Source organism: Diadema setosum, chromosome 5, assembly GCF_964275005.1.
Source record: "Diadema setosum chromosome 5, eeDiaSeto1, whole genome shotgun sequence".
In the NCBI taxonomy this organism is placed as follows: domain Eukaryota; kingdom Metazoa; phylum Echinodermata; class Echinoidea; order Diadematoida; family Diadematidae; genus Diadema; species Diadema setosum.
Window position 1 is genome coordinate 36243470 of NC_092689.1, and position 19018 is coordinate 36262487.

Genomic DNA, 19018 nt, shown 5'->3' on the forward strand with positions numbered 1-19018 from the left:
CAATACATGATAATACACAAAATATTCAGTTCAGTGCATACTCGTACGATTTATTACACTACATTCTGTTTCATACACATAAATCTTATTCCTCATCTTTTAATGTGCAATATGCCTTTAATTTTGAATTTCAAAACAGAATTGTATTCATAATGTAGGCCTGTATGTCGTCTCTTTATGTTAAATGTGCAGAATTATTCTATCATTTTGTATCTGCATGTATGGCACACAATTCAGCCATTGGGCTGCTTTATACCATTTTTATTTGACTAGAAAAAAAACAACAATATGTATCTATCTATCTATCTATCTATCTATCTATCTATCTATCTATCTATCTATCAATACAGTTTAATTGTGGTTTGGATTTACTTTATGTAGCCATACAAAGGAAGCACTTTTATGCTAATGAGCAAAGTTACCAAAGGACCCAAAGCTCTAAGTTTCCTCCAAATAGCCAGGCCATGAGGAAAAAGTGCCTTGAGGAACAACTGCCGCTCTCAGCACAACTTGAACCAAGGACCTTAAGACAGAGAGTCAGCATTCTATCCACTGAGCAACAATGAATCCTAGTTGGGAAGCCCTTCAAACTTCTAACAAGTTCTTTTTGAAAGACTGCATTGGATATCAATTTCATTGCAATTTTGCTCAGTATGTCCAAACTAATTATAGACATATTCAACTTCCAAGTTCATTTGGTTGACTAATTGTGCCAACTCAGATTGCCTTCAACACCAAAAGCAGTTATAGGACTGTGTCGATACACTGAACACAGAGCAAATATTGTGTTACCGACAGGATCGGTGTTGGGGTACAGGGAGGTTAGGGTATCGGGAGGCCCTGGGAGGGAAGGCCAATGTGGGGGCTTACCGTGCATAGCGTGTTTTGTGTCCGTCAGAAGTATGTGCAGCGCCCAGAAGGCCTCCTCTTCGTTGAGGTACATGAGCAGCAAGGCAGCGATCTGGCTCATGCCCTGACAGTAGCCCACCTCCTAAAAGACAGACAAACATATACAAACATACACAAACAGACATATTATAAAAAAATCGCAAAATAAATATGCCTGAATAGCAGATGACATAGTTCTTGATCTTCTTGATGATGTGCGCAAATTTCAGTTTTCATAATTCTACCCCGCATTCATATGTTTTTATTTGTTTTGTAACAATTACGCAAATCTTCAAATGAAGTTGACACCTCATTAACTGGTGACGACTGCACAGAGTATAAGATACTGGCCAGAGGGTGCAATACCAATGGCTGCCACCAACTGACAAGTGGCCACTATTCCCAGGAAAAAAACCCCACAGGATCACATGGTGAAGGAATTATCTTAATGGTCACTTTTAGCAGGTGGCTGCTATGGACAGGTAGTGACAAACACAACACAAGTACATAGGAGTGTGTGAACACAGCATGTTGATTTAAATGGAATGAAAGAACATCTGAAGCAAAAGGGTTCAACAATCTGGCCATAACTCATTTTTCTCAGACTTCTGCAATTTTGTGATATGATATGTCATAAAAGTGTCAAGTAAATTTATATCTCTTAAAATCTGTCCTTTCATGCATCTTTCATGCAACTGGATTGCCCATAAATATATTATACTGGGTACTGCTTGGTTACATAGATAGTATGCAGGAAATGAGCCCAAATCATGCAGCTTCTGTTGAATTCATCACAAAGCCCTACATTTGATTGAAAACAGCCAGATTATCATCAAAAACATGCTCACGGATTTCCAACAGTTGCAGATTTCAGCACAAAGCACTCATAATCACAGAGATGTGTGTTATCAGTTCTACAACTCCCCATCTCCCCCCCCCCTTTACCCATCACAAATTTTGTAATCCCAATCATTTCTTATTGAATAGAAAAACAATAAGAAGTGACCAAGTTTTCAATGCCTATCTTTAATATCAAGAGCAATGCATCCGTCAAAATGGACAGAGAAGATTCTGTTGGTTACGTGAGAACTAGAAGCATCTCTAGTTTAATCCTTTTCAGTGATTGCTATCGATGTCAACCTCAGGACTCTCCAAATTTCACTTGCTTTTTTTTTGGGGGGGGGGTACATAAAACAAAAACGACATATCTAATCTATGAAACACTAACTCTGGCAATGCAATGTACTTTGGGGTCCTACTTCAATTTTCTGTTTGATCAACTGGCATTTCTTTTCGAGGATATCAACAGCTGGCAGGCACGTTTGCACTTGTAGCATTCTTATCTGTCATTTACAAAGAAAACAACTTTGATGTCATTCACAAGGAATTCACCAACATCTGTCTTTGACTGTGATGTCCATGATGAATCTTGATAGGTATCACTTCATACACTAGTCAGATTATTAAACACACATGCAACATAAAGGATCTTTAATTAGTTTATCTCATGGGCTAATAATGAATATCAAGATGTGTAGAATTTGACTTCTTTTGTTCTCATAAGCATCCATACACTTTACATGACGGGGTAAGGAAGATAGCCATACAGCAGCATGATTTGACAAATAATCGTCGAGCATTTGATTTAAATCACCAAATGAACAAAAGAGCAGTATGCACCTTTCAGAATTTGAGTACTTGCTTAACCCCACAAGATGTAAATTCCCTTTCAAACTGAACGTCTCTATCCCGAATAACGTGTAACTAAAAAGGGGGGGGGGGGGTGGGGATGGCAAGGGAGAACAGTATTCTAGCAACACTGGTGGACTTGGAACATTTAATTAAATGATCAGTCGATATTACGAAACAATCAATAATCAAGAATCCCTAATAAACCTTTCAAAACTATAACAGATTTCAGTGCCCCAACATAACATGTGTACTCTATCCACAAAGCACGTGACCTTTACACTCCTTTGCTTTTGTTGTTGTTGGGGAGTTTTTGTGGTGGTGTTGAGGGAGAACGATAATCAAGCAGCACTTGTAGGCTTTTGAAATTTATTCAAGGGATTGATTCATATCCTGAAATCACCAAGAATGCTTAAATCACCTTTCAAAACCAGAACATTTCAGTGCCCCAACATCATATATGTGTGCCCTATCTACAAATCATGTGACCTCTTATACTCTTGTACCCCAGACTGCCCCCCCCCCCCAATCACATCATTTACTACCACCTCTCCCTCCATGACTCCATGAAGACCAAACCCACCGTATTGTACATGGAGTAGGCGGCTAGTATGTGAAACAGGGCTTGCTGTTTGATGCCGTAGCGATCCCGGAACATGATGTGGTTCCTGAAGGTCCTGTTCACATCGAGGTCGATCTGCCGGATGTCGGGGGAGTTGCCCCGCGCCCTCTCTCGCATCCTCTGTTCAAACAATGTTTAAAAGAGGGAAAGAAAAAAATAAAGAGAAAAAACATTAAGAAACAGCCAAAGTACACAGGAGTTTCACAGAAATTACAAAGTATTAAATTTCCTCTGTTTAAATCAATTCAACAAAATAAATGAATGACTGACGAAGCATCTCTTCATGTTCATAGCGAAAGGAAGCAAGATTAAATGACCAAGTTGGTATTTTCCCCTCTTTAAACCATCTCAATAAATTGAGTGCATCAATTAATCAATGCATGCACCTTGTTCTCTTACCGAAAGGGTGCACTCTAAAGTGACAGACATATTACTCCTAATGAAAGCAATTCAACACAATAAAGGCAGTGATCATATATGCATGATATCTTTTATCTATGTCTGAATGTCAGTGCACATTAACTGTTGATGAGATCATAATTTGTAGCAATGATACTGTTATCTGGCTTTTCCCGCTGACCTAAATGTTGAATGCTAATCAAAAACTTGATCACATACATATTGCTGAACATCGAGGAGTCTTGAATATATTTTGCTCAAACACTGTTGCATCAGAGGCCGCATAATGCCCTATTCAAGACCGACTACCCTGTTGATACCTAGTAATCCTTACCCTGTGAGTATGTGCATAAAAAAATGTTTGGTTTCCACTGTCTATGACCTGATTTTCACCCCTCACAGCTTTTTGACAAGGAAGCGTACATCACGTGGAGGCTTTGATATCCATCAGCACCAGATACCTCTTAACTTCCCCTGGTCTGATTCTCCCCGAAACATAGTCTTTTCCGGCAGACCCTAGCTGCACATACACAAGACGTGGCAGACACTCTCTGATTAGATAACGCACATCCAAGCAAGCAGAATTCTCTCTCTCTTAACATACTTTGTAGCACACAGCCAAGGCAACTGCCTTCGAAATGAGTCGTCACTCGCATGGTTGCCCCAATCAAGCGTAAGAAAAACAACAGCAGAAGCAGCACAAACCATTGCAACAAAAACCTGCATGACATCTTTGCTACCACAGCAAAGCATTCCCTGGGCAAGTAAGATTTATCACACCCAATCATACACACACTAGACTTCTTGAATTTGCACAGGTGGGTCTGAGAATGAAAGGTTACGACATAACGTCCAAACTTCACAAGGAGTTGCTGGGAGATGAGGTTGTCCCAGCAGTTCCCTAAAACCTGTCTTCAGAAAGACAAAACCAACAACAACAACAACTCTGCATTTCAGCAAGTTTTGCCTTTCTTGAGAATTTCAGGAGGAAATTGATTTAATCCCCCCGGACTAATTGAGTTCTGACGCAGCTGCAAACTGTGACAGTGTTAAATTCATGGAGGGCACTGTCGGCCACATCTTCTTCATGAATTTGATCCTTTTTCAGCATTCCTATTTTGCTTGTGTATAGTTTTTTTTTTTTATGTTTGTCTATCTTTTGGGAAGTTAAACATTGGTCAACATCAACAAATACAATCCCTAATTTGATGCAACTTCTACCTTTAATATGAAAACCTTCTGCTTGTTGCATTTTGTGATGATTGTGAGTTAGATATTCAACATCCTGTATATAACATGAGGATCATGATTTGTATCCTACAAAAGTCGTATGCGAGCAGACTCTCTCATCAATGCATTTGTGATGATTCATCTCAGCTGCACTGCACGAGCATACAACCAAATGTGCCAGCAAGACAAACACACACACACACATGTGTGCGCACTCAAGCACGTTGGAGATCACAACCTGTTCCAATGTTTTGAATTCGGTTCTTGAGGGCGTGATGCCGAGGCAGCAGCACCTTCCAAGTTTCTGCCAATCTGTTCTCGCTGGGATTGCTCCTAAGCCAGCTGTCAATTTCCTCCTCTTTTCCTCTTCCGGCAGTCTCTGAGACCAACCCCCATCCCCCCAACCCCAACATTCCGCACCCTCCCCACCCCCAATCCCCCCTCCCCCCCCCCCCCCCCCCCCCCGACACACCCAATCCAGTCTTCAAACCAAACCTCACCCTTCTCAGCTTTGACGGTGTTTGCAAAGGAACTACCCCAGAATTCAAGACTTCCAAGGATAACAAGTAACTTCCCCAAGCCTACTTCTTTAAACTTCTTCTATTGTTCTATCATTTGTGCCTCCCCCTCCAGCTAACAAGCCCTCAAAAATCAAAGCCCTCAAAACCCGTTTTTGTTTGTTTTTTTATCAAAAAAGAAAAACCCACAATAACATTATCGCTTCTTGAAGTTATCACAACTGCAAACTCGGCGTGGACCATCCAGACATAATCCAAATTTCCTGCCTTCCTTTCAATCACTATGTGTGAACCAATAGTTTTTTAAGACAGATCATTCATTGTGCATAAACCAATAATCTACGGAGGGAGATTATACATGTAGATGCGATATTTCGTCGTAAAAAGACAATGAGGCAAATGATGACCACAAAAAGTTGTGATATGTCATGGATTTTGATATAAAGCCTGCTCGTTTGTGACTGCAATCCTAAAAGACAGCCTACAAAAATATAGACAAGGAAAACTGATGCTTAGTTCATTGAGATTTTCACCACCCTCTATAATTTTGCTGTGCTTCAATTTTCATGAAATTGAATTTTGTTATCTCTTGATCACCCACACCCCCCACACCACTTTGACACAAACATTGCAACATAAGCTGACAGATCCAAAATGCCTAATGAATTGATAAAGCCTGCTTAAATCATCATTTGGCTATTGCTAGATATTGTGCTTCATCTCTCTCTTTCCCTCTTTCTCATCAGCTTCACTTTTCCTTTAATTCTCTTGGAGTTATGCCGCGTTGAATAATTGGCTTAAATTCAACAACGTCCCTGTCAACAATCGTGCGCAGGCAAAGTCGGCATCGCTCTCCTATGCCAAGTCAATTAAGTCATCAAACGAGCCTGCTCAATTCAAACAGAAAAGAATGTGCATGTGGTGGAAATTTTCGTTAGCAACTTTGCAACCACTCGTAATAAGTTCTCGAGTGAGTCCCATGCTATCCTCGGCAAACTGAAGGAATGCCTGGGTGCGTGCAACAGGCGTAACCTTCTGACCTTTTTCTTGAAATATTGCCCGAATCATTTCTATTGTTTTTTCTTTCCTACACTTGAAAGGGAGGAAATGAAAGAGTAGATATTTAGCAATGACTTCAACAAATAATGAAATTTTACACTCTTCCAACAGGGAGTAGATGCACTACCCTCTGTTACATAACAACACTCTCCACCTACACCCATACTGTAAGGAGCAGGTACACTACAGACGGACAGTCTCATTCCATACTCAAGCAAATTCATGACTACATGTAATTCCAGCTTTAAATCCCGAGAGGACTAAATAGACTCGACAGTGGGGGCACGGAAAATGACTCCTTTCGGCTCCGTTGCCAGAAAATTTGACATTCGTACTCGGAGCCAAACACAGTCGGTTCGGTTCGTCTGTCTGGACATTAAAGGAAACCACAGCCACACAACTAAATATGGATTGAGTGAGCACAGCAAATAAGTAGAACACAACACTGAAAGTTTGAGGAAAATTGGACAATCGACTGAAAAGTTATCGAGTTTTACAGTTTCAGTGCTGCCATTACTGGGAGGAGACTACTACTGTTCATGTCATTTTGGACAATAATTTCAAGAAAACAGAATTCCACAAAATCTCATTTTTTAAATGAAAAGTAGCCTACACATTCTATCAACTTGTTACTGACATAAGAAAGGTTATCCCCCCTGCTTTCAGAAAGAGGTATTTAAGTCAAGTGTTTTTCATTAATGCAAAAATGTGAGATTGACTTTTCTTTTTTATTTCTATAAAAAGTTGTTCATAATGACATCATTGGGTGTGGTAGTCTCCATATCCAGTGATGATGGCACCACAACTTGGAAAACTTCATAACTTTTGAATCAACAGCCCGATTTTCTACAAACTTTCACTGATGTGTTCTAACTGATACTACTCTGCTTTCTCTCAATCCATATTCATATGTGGGCTTTGGTTTCTTTTAAGCCTTTCGTGACCACAGGCATCACTGTCACATGATACAGTGGTGGAGATTCAAGCTGGTGGTATCAACTGGGTTAAGAGACGTCTACAAGTGAGGACAGAGTCACTGCTACACTACGACTGTCAAACTTTAACCACGCAGAGAGCAAAGATCACACTTTGTGAAGTCCACGAACTTGTCACTTGCGTGTCGAAATTGTGTATAAAATCATCGGTCCTTCTTGATTCAGCCCTCATGAAAGAACCTGACTGCTTGCCAGATGAATTACCACGCAGCATTTCATACAAATCAGCAAAATAATGAATTACTGAATGAACCTTAATTTGCGGCGTAAACCGCACGGGGAGAATATTCCCCTATCTATTTCACCGTTCACTGAAAGAAAAACTTCACCCACTTCTTCAGTTTCCATGTGACAGATCATGTGACCAAATGATTCACAACAAATCCTGTTGAGGGAGTTCATGATATTCTACCACACAAACGAACAAACAAACAAAATGACAGCCTTTGCTGATGCTTGTACCCGGTTTTAGCTTTTTAAATTAATGTACCTGTGTCGCGGTAAAGACAGAAAGTTCATTTACCCCAAACGACCAAATAACAGCCACTGACCGAGGTACCTGTTGCAGCCTCCGAGGTGACCCCTTCTTCAGATCAAGTTTTGATTGACAAAAATTAGCTTAATTCCTCGTGCTTTGATGACAAAATCCTCTCACTAGCACCCCATACTCACAAACACAACAAAATGCAGTATGGATTGATTGGGATCTTCTTAACACTGTATCCCCAGAAGTCAAAATCCCTCACTTGTTAGATTCATGTGACACATATTATACCAAAGACCACAGAATCATACAAAATGAAACAGCGTCTACAATTGTAGGAGTGTTTGGTCTGGGAATGCTCACATACACAATAAAACAGAGTATATTATCTTTAAAGTCTGTACTTTGGCAATGGTTAGGCGATTGTGTATTAAGAAAATAGAAAAACAGTCACTTTCATTCATCATTGGCCACCTGTCTCATCACAGAAAATGATTTCATCAAGCATACCATAAAGAAAGAAAAACAATGTTAAATTTCCAGCATGCAAAACACAGGAGAGGAAACAGCGCCTATTGAGAAAAAAAAAAGTTATGAAAATAACTACAACCATACCACAATGTACGACAATTATTTCATAAGAATTTAAGATATATAAAAAGTGATTTTTTATTTATTTATTATTATTATTATTATTTTTTATTTTTTTTTTGGGGGGGGGAATCTGGTATGATTATTGAAGGTAGTTTTGATTTGACAGTTTAAAAAAAAAAAAAGATCTTTAAGATGACTGTAGGCAGGGGTCATGGAACCCTGAGTTTGGGATTAATCTCCATTTGGAAATGTAATCGATTCAAGCAGATTAATTATCCCACAGCTCAAGGTTGACTGGGCACACGTTGAGTCTGCCTCACCTTCTAATTCAGGCCAAGGATTATCCATGCGAGATTAAATGATGCGTCAGTCTTTAAGCCTACCCCTGCTGTGGCATGTTTCATTTCTGTGAATACTATTTCCTAAACTATATGTGGATGCCAATTTCAATAGTTTTATCCCCAGAGTCGGTCTCTATTTATTTGGCACTGCAATGGCTCTCGTATAGCATAATCTGCAACATTTAAAAGTTTCTTTCCATACCAAAGTTACATGGTGAGGGCATTAAGATTGGCAGCAAATCACAAAATACATTTATAGAGATTGATGTTGACACAAGAATTTGAAAGGTAACACAGAGTTTCCTTTGTTTTGCTTTGGTTTTGGTTTCATTTTGTTGTTGGAGTTGTTATTTTTACTTCTTAACCATTCAGCAACTGAAGATTCTGTACTTGATGGCCTATGGTTTCCTGGAAGAAACTGCAATATTGCTCTCATTTCAACAATTTTCTAAATGATGTAAAACAGCTCACTGCATAATATTTATATTTTTGTCTATTACAAGTTGTGTTTATTTGAAAGCCTACTAAGACTTTACCAAGAGAATGGTGTGTCACAGAAATAATTCTGACATACTTTTGTTGACTTTTGACATCTTTCAAATTAACATAATTATATATTCTATATGCATAGAACTATCTAAAAAACAGACGGGCAGTTCTGGATGGTTTAGGGAGTAATAAGGCAGGCGGTTTGGGGCATTTCAGTTACTAATGGGTTAAGGGGGGGGGGGGTTATTAAGTAGGCCTTACCAAACAAAACAAAAAAAAAAATTAAAAGGAAGATGCAGGTCATAGGCTCCAAATGTTCTACGAATACATTATACAGAAATGACAAGATAAAGGATATGATAAATTCAATATGGTTTGTACTTTAATAAGCCCTAGTATACGTTCTTATCTTGGTTCTTTTAGTTCTTTTAAAATCTCTCGACTTCAGAAATAAGGAACACGAAAGTAAAGAGCTTCTATAAAAGTTCTTCCTCATTTTCTTCTTTCTAAAAGAAAAAAAATCTATTTTTATTTCCCATAAACAGCTACGGAAACCATATTTCTATCATATGAAATCTTCAAAACATTTGAGTGAGAAGCTTAAATCAAAGATGTCTTTAATCATACATCACATGCAGTTCGGGAGAGCAAATATCAGAAATGGCAGATCTTTTCTCTTCTTTCCTTTTGGCTCCTCTCTTGCAAGATGCTAGTGATGATTAATCAAGACATTTCGAGGGGCAGAAATAGTAATTAGCGATTCCACTAAGCCCCTTACAAATCCATTTCAAAAACTCATTCCGGGACTCCACCCATTTCCTGTGTGTCTACATACTGACACGAAACTTAACGATAGCAACAAGTCTACTCGATCAGACCAAAACTAGCTAGATTCCCTACAAGGGATCTGTAAAATAACACAGGCAACAACAAACACAGGAAGGAGCGAAACTTCACACAATTCAGCTAGACAATAGATAATCATAGCAACGCTGCCCTCAATTCCAAAACGACGACGGGATCGAGGCGACGCCTGTCGATGCATCAAACTTTCCGGCAAAATTCCCCTCTTTTTGTCGTCATGACGATTCGCGATGACGCACCCACTAATTCTTCAGACTAGCCGCAGCTAGAGTTTGCCTTGCGCAAGTTTGAGCATTTCTTTCTCCCCTTCCTTGGGTGTTAAACTCATTTCATACAGGCTCTTGTGATTCCAAGGCTATTTTGGGGACAGCTGTACAACAGCTTTCTTAAAGAAAATCACAGCTTTTTACATGACATGTTTTGCTCGTGACTACTTCTATGTCTTGTAACACAAGAACAGCAATGTAGTATCATTCCAGTTATGATACGTATTCCTGAGCTTCAGCTTCAAATGTATCACAGAACTGAAGCGCTGAAAGTTATCAACGGATACTGGTCAGCTTATTCCTTGGCCTTCTCTTACACATCCAGGTCTTAAGTTTGTCCCTATGAGCTATTTTAATATCGTGTTACCACAAATATATCAAATGGGTTTTGCTTTTTTTTTCAAAGAAGTTAGCATATTGTACTCTGTTGTGCTTTGCAAACTCATACACGTTTTTGGGTATCATCCTTTTCATAACTGGCCATTATCCTCATTTACAGAGTCTTCTGTTACAAGATACATCTTACACTTCAAGAATGTTCACAGACACCACAGTGACGTCCTTTGACAATGCTGGTAAGAGCTAAGTATAGATGTTCCAAGATACTACAAAATGGCCCATGGGTGGGCTGCCCATATGTAAAGAGCACCCCAACCCCACTACTGTAAAATCAGACATTTTCGTGTACCGTATGTGAAACTTTTGCGAATTTCGCAAGGAGCCGAGATTCGCAAAAGTAAAATGCACACGAAAGTTCTTGTTCACACAATGCATTGACTGCCACTGGCAAATTGGGAAAGTTTCATGCTGCGGGAAAAAAAGGCCATCAGCTCTAATTCGCAAACGTTTCACGCCTCGTAAGTGTCTGGTTTTACCACCTGAATGCTTTGCGCAGCTAAGCAAAGCTCCTCCACCGTCCCCCATCAAGGCTTCCTACCTCATAGACATTTGGTTGCTCATCTTTGATCTTCTTGAGGTCCAGCAGCAGGGCCCAGACTGTCCCCCTCATCTTGTCCGGGATGCCCTTGTATATCCTCCGGGTCAGCTGAAGGGGGACAAAAAAATGACAAACGGCGAAGGAAAAGAAAAGAGAAGAAAAGAAAAATAATAATCAGAGCTTGACGTCCCATTTGAAAAAGTCACAGACATTCCATGTACACACATAGGGAGCATAATGAACTCATAATGAACATTGACAGTTTTGATCCCATTCAAAGTAATATCACACATGATTCTTTGGGGTTGTCATCTAACCATCCTGCATGGTGACTGGCCCTGGACTTTCAGGACTGTTCTTTTAACAGTTTGTATTCTTTTTGGCAAGAACAGAAGGGGGAAAGATCAGCAGTCAGCTCCCTCAGCTATGAAAACATTTGCCAGTCACATTAATAGAATGTTATTCACATCTATAGATATGAGATAAAAATCATTGAGATCACTTTCTGCAGTGGACATTTTTCACCTCCTCTATGAAGAACAGCACACGCACTGACTTGCAACTTCTTCTAAATTGGAAACAAAAAATTACAAGTAGAAGAATGTGAAGGTTGACACGTGCATGATAGAAATTTGAATGACAGAATAACATTGCACTGTGTTTGTTCCCATGGTATGGAAACATGCAACAGGTGGCCAATTTGCTAATACAGTAGAGTCTAGATCATCACACACATATACACACACATGGAAATATTACTGACTCTTGGGTATGTAATTGAATATTGCTAATACAAAAAGGACCATGATGTGGCCACAAATGTGCCAAACTTTTTGACAGATCATCTCTCCCCTGATTCTCCAAACAAGTGACAGCTGAAGGAATATAACACAGAACGAAACAAAACAACTCAAATTGCACTTCCACTCCACATTTCCTTTCCTAATTAACTACTAGTATTAAACATCTTCAGATGTTGAAGCCAATGGAAAGTACAGATCTGACAAGTGTCCAGACTTGAAGGGGCCCACAAGGTAACGTGCCAATTTTTGTTGTTATTGAGTCGGGTTTTGCCTTTGTTTTTATTTTTTCTTAAATGAATTTTATAGACTCCCATGCACACACTTTTGACCAATTCCCGTGCAGCCAGTCAGTGAGTTTACGAGCATAACCCAGAATGGTGCAATGAGTTCGGCGAGGGACGGTGCACGTGATTGTTGAGCCACGTGAATCAAAACAGGGGAGTGCGCTGTCTCTTGTCCATAGTGTGGATTCGGAGCCGCACAAAAGTGCAGCTGAGCTTTTATTGCAGAAGATTAGCAATGTGGCTCATCTTTGTCTACGTGCAAAATATTCATATGTTACTACGGATATGGCTGCTATGCAAGACTTTTATTAAGTTGACTCATGTATATTTGTTGATGCTATCGTAGAACAAGTTAACAAATTAAATACCTCAGGGTGTAGGTGGCTATTAAAACAGAAAGAAGAAGGGTATTTTCTTCAAACTTATCAGGAAAAGAGAAATGTTATTCATGACACATTATAATCAGATATATCAAACAGAACCACGTAGCACTGAAGTATGCCAGTAAATGCACTACTGTATATGCCATATATTTCGCGAGTCTAAATTTTCGCAAATCGGGAATTCCGTACGATTTCGCAAATCGGGAATTCCGTACGATTTCGCGAGAGGTTAAATTCGCGATCATGGAGTCCTGTACTTGACAGAGAAATGTATATGTGCGCGTCACAATCATATCGGGATCAGAGTCAATATTTTCGCGTGTCTTTAATTTAGCGAATAGCATGTGACTCGCGAAATTCGCGAAAATAGAAATCTCGCGAAATATTTGGCATATACAGTACTCCATAAAACATTTGATATTTTTTTCAAGTGTTAACCTTTTCTTCATTACACCCAGAGCCTCTAGCTACTCCATGAAAACTGCTCCCATGTCTCACTCAAATGCACGAGGTGAGGGATCAGCATTTTTTCCAGGAGAGATAAGGCGACACCAAGCACCTGATCTCTGCCTCGCTCCCGATCTCTGGATTGCTCACTTCCAGAGGGGAAGTACGTCAGATGTGCTCTTTCATTAACAATATGAGATCGTGTAGGATGCGAGCCCTCTACACGCTGATGCGCGACTGTGAAGTTGCAACGCCCCGACGGTCTACAAAACTGACACCATGACAGAATGTTATCTGATGTGTATGTACGTGTACATTGTATGTATACACCCCCCTCATTTTCCCTATAGAATATGGTTCAACAAAGCAAGGAAGAGGGGGAAAAGTTCAAAGATGAATCATGGGTAACCATGGCAACAGATGCACGCTGTCTGTCACATGGCCAGAGCCTTGCTGTAAGCTTTCATTGCATAGTGTAGATTTTGCAGTAATGGTAGTCACAATCATGTGCTTTGTGGAGATCATCTGCTGTATTTTCTTAACCCGTTGAGGACGGACTGGTTCTGCTATAACACACATTCCCACAGACACCTGCCCGAGTATTCTCGGGACTCGTCTTCAACAGGAAAATATCTGGTGTAGGGTAAATTTAGCGCAGTGAAGTGTAGCTTGCACAGTGATGGCAGTCAAACCACCTGTCTAATGTAGACTATCTAATCTGTAACATCTTTTCTCAGATTTAGTGTAGTGCAGTGTAGTGTTGTGCAGTGTAGTGTCGTGTAGTGCAGTGTAGTTTAGTGGCAGTGTAGTGTAGTGTAGTGCAGTGTATAATTAAATGACTGAGCTTCAACCAACCTTAAAATTGTAGAGGGCAAGTTTCATCCTTTCCTGAGGACTTTCTCAAGCCTTATGCAGTGTTGTCTTGCTGGTGCCGTTGCCTGTCTTTATTAATCACTGGACCATATTGGTGAAAGGGTATAGCCTGAGTCTCTGTTGAGAGCTGGATTGACCCTTCTGATCCAAAGTGCTTCCTTTATTTTTTTTTTTTTAGTGCAGTGTAGTGTAGTATAGTGTAGTGCAGTGTAGTTTAGTTTAGTGTATGTAGTGTAGTGTAGTGTAGTGCAGCTTGCAAAGTGATGGCAGTCGGGTCAAGTTCACTGTGTATATACCATCCTGAGCATCTCTCCTTAAGTTTGGTGTAGTGCAGTTTAGTGTCATGAAGTGTAACTTGCAAGGTGATGACAATCAAATCACAAGTCAGGTGTAGATCATCTTCTGATCTTCCCCCCAGTTTGGACAAAAGACTGCCTCCAAAGTATGAAGATGAATGAGATTTATAGACGCGATTCTTGAAGTCTTCTTCTCGTTCCCTGTGAGCTCTTATTAGTGGCAGTATTCTTGCTTTACTAGCCTTCTCTCCGTCCATACCATTTTGTTTCCAGATTTCCACTTCAACTTGTGTATAGTTACCGCTTGAAATGGCAGCATTAAGACAGACATTAGGTCTTGGACCAGCAATGATACAATTATTCCTGTCATCACCTTCCACTCCTCCCCCCCCCCCCCAATATCTCAAGGGCCTATTCCATTTGCCTTGTAGTGGAATGCTTGATACTTACTGGGATTGGCAATTGACTGATCTACTTTTCAGTATTTCCAAGTCATCTATTCAGCAACATTAAGGCTGCTTTTCGGGTGGCATTGGGACGACTGTAAACTGAATAGGTGCATATTATTGCCATCCAGACAGGAAAGCTAGAGGAATGGGAGAGATTAATTAGAAGACAGTCAATATCTTCATTAAAGAATATAAGATCATGACCAGGGGGGAAAAAAGACGCCCCTGAAGCACATATTGATGTTAAGTGAAAAAGAGTAAATAAGTATCATCCAGGGGAGTGCTATGAAATTTGCCCTTTCTCCGTCTAGGCTTGTGCCCTCTCCATGACCTCTCCATCAAGATGAAAGGAAAAGAGCGAGGAAAAAAAGGTCTGGCTATGGAGCGCCCTGCGCCCTATAACATTTCTCTCTGCGCCAATATCAAGTGCTGCTGGCGAGTCTGCACCAGACACCAGAAGAAAAAAGATTACCCCAACCATCTATCCTTTCTTCTTTCAGCTCAACGAGTGAATTATAGATAGATAAATATTCAAAGACAAAGAGATAGAGAGAGACATTGCAACCTGAGATTGTTCAAGGCTACTCCAGGAAGTTTTGGAGTCTGTATCTTATAAAGAGAGTAAGAAGAAAAAAGATGGAAGACCTCTCTCAAAATTATACGCTTCATCTCTCGCCAATTGGCGACTTCCTCAGTGAGAAATGTGATAAACTGGAACATTCTCCAACTCCATTTCAGCTCCTGACTCTCCAAGCTCAATAGAAAGAACAAAATAAAACAGAAACCAAATACGTTGTTTGTGTATTGTTTACACATCTGGCGCAGACATTATTTTGATTCTAATGCATTATCAATTTGAGGTGGGCCAAACTCGCCAGCCCGACCGTTAATCGCCGACATCTCAGATGAGCCAAATGAACTTCATGGCGAGGAGCAAGGTCAGGCAAGCACGGCACCCATCCAAAATGATGGTCTTGACTCAGCTACCAAATTCTGGGTGAGAGCTGTCCTCGCTGAGAAGTGTGATTAACCAGAATATTCAGTGACTCCATTTTCGGTTCCTCCCAGGCCTCCTGAAACTACAGAAACACCCCATCCCCAAAAAACAAAACAAAAACACAGTATCATGTTTTTCTTACACTTCCGGTGAAAGCCCTCTTATGTTTGTTTGTTTTTTCTGCATTACCAATTTGAGCAAATTCATCCACCCAACTGTTAATTGTCAGCATCTGAGACAAACCTAATGAACTTTGCAAGTGTGGTCATGGAACTTTGGACGCCAAACGACGGTCTTAAAAACTCTGCTAGTGATTACCGGCAGAAACTGTCCATAAACCAGAAACCATGCTGCTGTCCAACTAGAATAAAGTGCCATCTCTACTGCTCTGCCCAGTGAAGATTCCTCTTGCTGCTTGCCAGTAAATGGATGTCAAGCTTCGTAAGTAGGGAACACAAAGAAAAAATATGACAAACAAAAACAAATTTATGATATTGCTTCGAAAAATTACAAGGTTCGTTCGTGGCTTTTACATGCTTTCCTTCAAATTTTGATGTGTTAGCAAAAGGCATATTCAAAGAAGTGAATCTCCTTTGTGTATATCTGTGAGTTTGTCTATTGTTTGTGCACTGTAAATGTATGTGTAAGTGCATGTGTGCATGTGTGTGTATTGACATTTGTGCATAAGGCCACTGCTCTCAGCCCTAAACCACAGGAATATCCCCCAATTGTGATGTGGTTTTTCCCCAAAAGGTCAACTTAAATTTACGGAATTAACAGGGTTTTGCAGCATTAACATTTGAATCTTAAAGGTAGAAAACGTCTTTCATCGGGCCCTCACAAAGTCTATGTGACTGTTCTGGACAATCATCCATTTCAGACGATCATAAACAGTATGCCTATGTTTCAAGCTGTAACTCAAATTACCTGGAGGGAAGGGTTAAGGTAAGGTTTATACACGGCTCGTATTTCCACCACTTCGTCTTTGGTGCTCTGAGGTAGCACTGCTCGATTTGAACATCAAATGAGATCTCACAGAGAAATAGGCTAATCGAAGGATGTAGCATAACATGAAATCACGGTAATACAACGCAACCTTTCCCACATACAAGTTGTAACACTGAGTTTTGGAGCAAACTTGGCTAGAGGACTCTGACCACTACAGTAATAAAAAACCTTTTTGAAGAAATATCTCACTTGCTGCAGGCATAGGATGGTTTAACTTGATAAACATGGAGATTATTCTGATTGCAATCGCCAACGTCAAAAACACATTATGGTGGAAGTGGCAAAGGCCTTTAGAGAGAGGCAGCCCGCAATATGTCTTCTAAGTTTTATATTGTACAAATAACTTGTATTCATTCAAGTCAAAATGATGTTTTGACCTTAACCGTTGAAGACTGCCTACATCAAGCATCCATGTGAGTGTCTATGAGGAGCCTAATTTCCTGTAATGCCTGGCAAAGAAAGACCACTAAGTTCAAAGGTGCACTGTCTCTTTTTATAAATGTGCAGGACACCATGCACCCGATCCTTGATGTTAGCCTTAACACTGGTCCAAAAATTTGTGATCTACTGGAAGTACAAGTATGAATTGATCCATTCAAAATTCTGAATTAATACCTGGATGTCCTCACACAAGACAATCATCAAAAATAGCTTCTTTTTTTTTCCCCCCAGTGGTATGATACCGGTTTGCTTTTGATGTGCTTTCATTATCTTGAAATGTGATATACGACAGCTCACAGTATTCATCTTCCAGAAATTAAGAGATTATAAATGTAATGTCCAGGTCAATCCGCAGATTTGACATTTACACTGGAAAAGGAAAAAAGGTCATACAGGAAATCTGAAAGAGAGAAGATTCAGATCTACGGAAAACAAATTTGAAGTTTAAAAAAACAACAACGTGTATATATCTTTTTCCTGCCCTGGCTTGAATCCAGTTTGGTCTGAATGGAAAAAAAAAAAAGTAATTTTAACTGCCTTTTTCATAAACTGTTGTAATCAAGTTATGGCGCGCACACATACCCACGCAAAAGTAGCACCAAAAAGAAACGCTTAACATTATGCTGAGGTTCTAAGAAAATGTGTATTTTTTGCTTTTATTCTTCTTCTTTGTTGGTTTGTTTGTTTGTCTCGGAAGGGGGGGGGGGGGGTGAGCTAATAATTTGAGGTGAGCAAACTGTGAAGGTTACTACACAAATATTTAATTTCATGGAGTACATTCTATGAAGTCATCACTTGCAATCGTTCAATCTTCTCTTTCAATGTCTTCCTCATTTTCGACCACTGCATGAAACAGAAGTATTTACCGAACCATTTCACTTCGACTCAAAGAGTCCCCATAAAAGATACTGTGACTGAAATCCATGACCTTACACTAAGCTTAAAGTGGAACAAACGGGCATGAAATTTAAAACACGTCATACAGCATTATTTTCTAACAGTTCAAATGCATCTTTTTTTTCCCCTGCACGCTTCGTATGTCTATGTCGAGGGATTTTCGTTGACATTTCCGAACAGATTTGCCCAGTTTGAAGTCCCTTGTCCACTTGACAGAAGTTCACGAACGGCCGACCTCAGCCCCTCTGTCCTTTGGCTACAGCTGTCATGAATGCAAGTAAGTTGTCCAGGATTTTTTTCGAGGCAGTTTGACACTGTAAACTGAGAGAGCTTATAATGGAGGTAGGGGTGGGGGTGGGAGGGCATGAATAGGTACGAATGCAAGTTCCCATGAAGGAGGGGGAGGGTGAGGGGTATGTGGAGGGTGAGGGGAGAGGGAGGGGAAGGGAGAGGAGGTTGGGTGGGAGAGTTGGCTTGTGCATTTAATTTGACAGTGCAGATCAGATGGCTATGCTGTGAAAATGCGATCAATGTTGGCGACTATGGTGGGCTTTAACAAACTGAACTAGAAACTTTGAAGTGGAGCATTGAGACATAGAAGGAGACTGAAGGAAGGAAACAGGAAAGGGTAAGGGTAAGGGGGAAGGGGGGGGGTTCTGCAATGGCATCTATATACCTCCCTTGTTGTTATACTCATGCAGGCATTCATATTATGGCATGTAGAAAAGGCACTGCCGTACACATATACTGCATCACAACATAACC

The 19018-nt window shown here is 40.2% G+C and overlaps 1 protein-coding gene across 1 annotated transcript in view; it reads right to left on the bottom strand.

Moving 5' to 3' along the window:
* LOC140229339 (USP6 N-terminal-like protein) overlaps window positions 1-19018 on the bottom strand; it is a 117661-nt gene that overhangs the window by 18570 nt on the left and 80073 nt on the right. Inside the window, exons 7-9 of the mRNA XM_072309622.1 lie at window positions 11376-11483; window positions 3161-3319; window positions 871-991 (exon numbers count right to left, since the gene is read on the bottom strand). Of these exons, the coding sequence (XP_072165723.1) occupies window positions 871-991; window positions 3161-3319; window positions 11376-11483 (388 nt within the window). The remainder of the gene's footprint in view (window positions 1-870; window positions 992-3160; window positions 3320-11375; window positions 11484-19018) is intronic.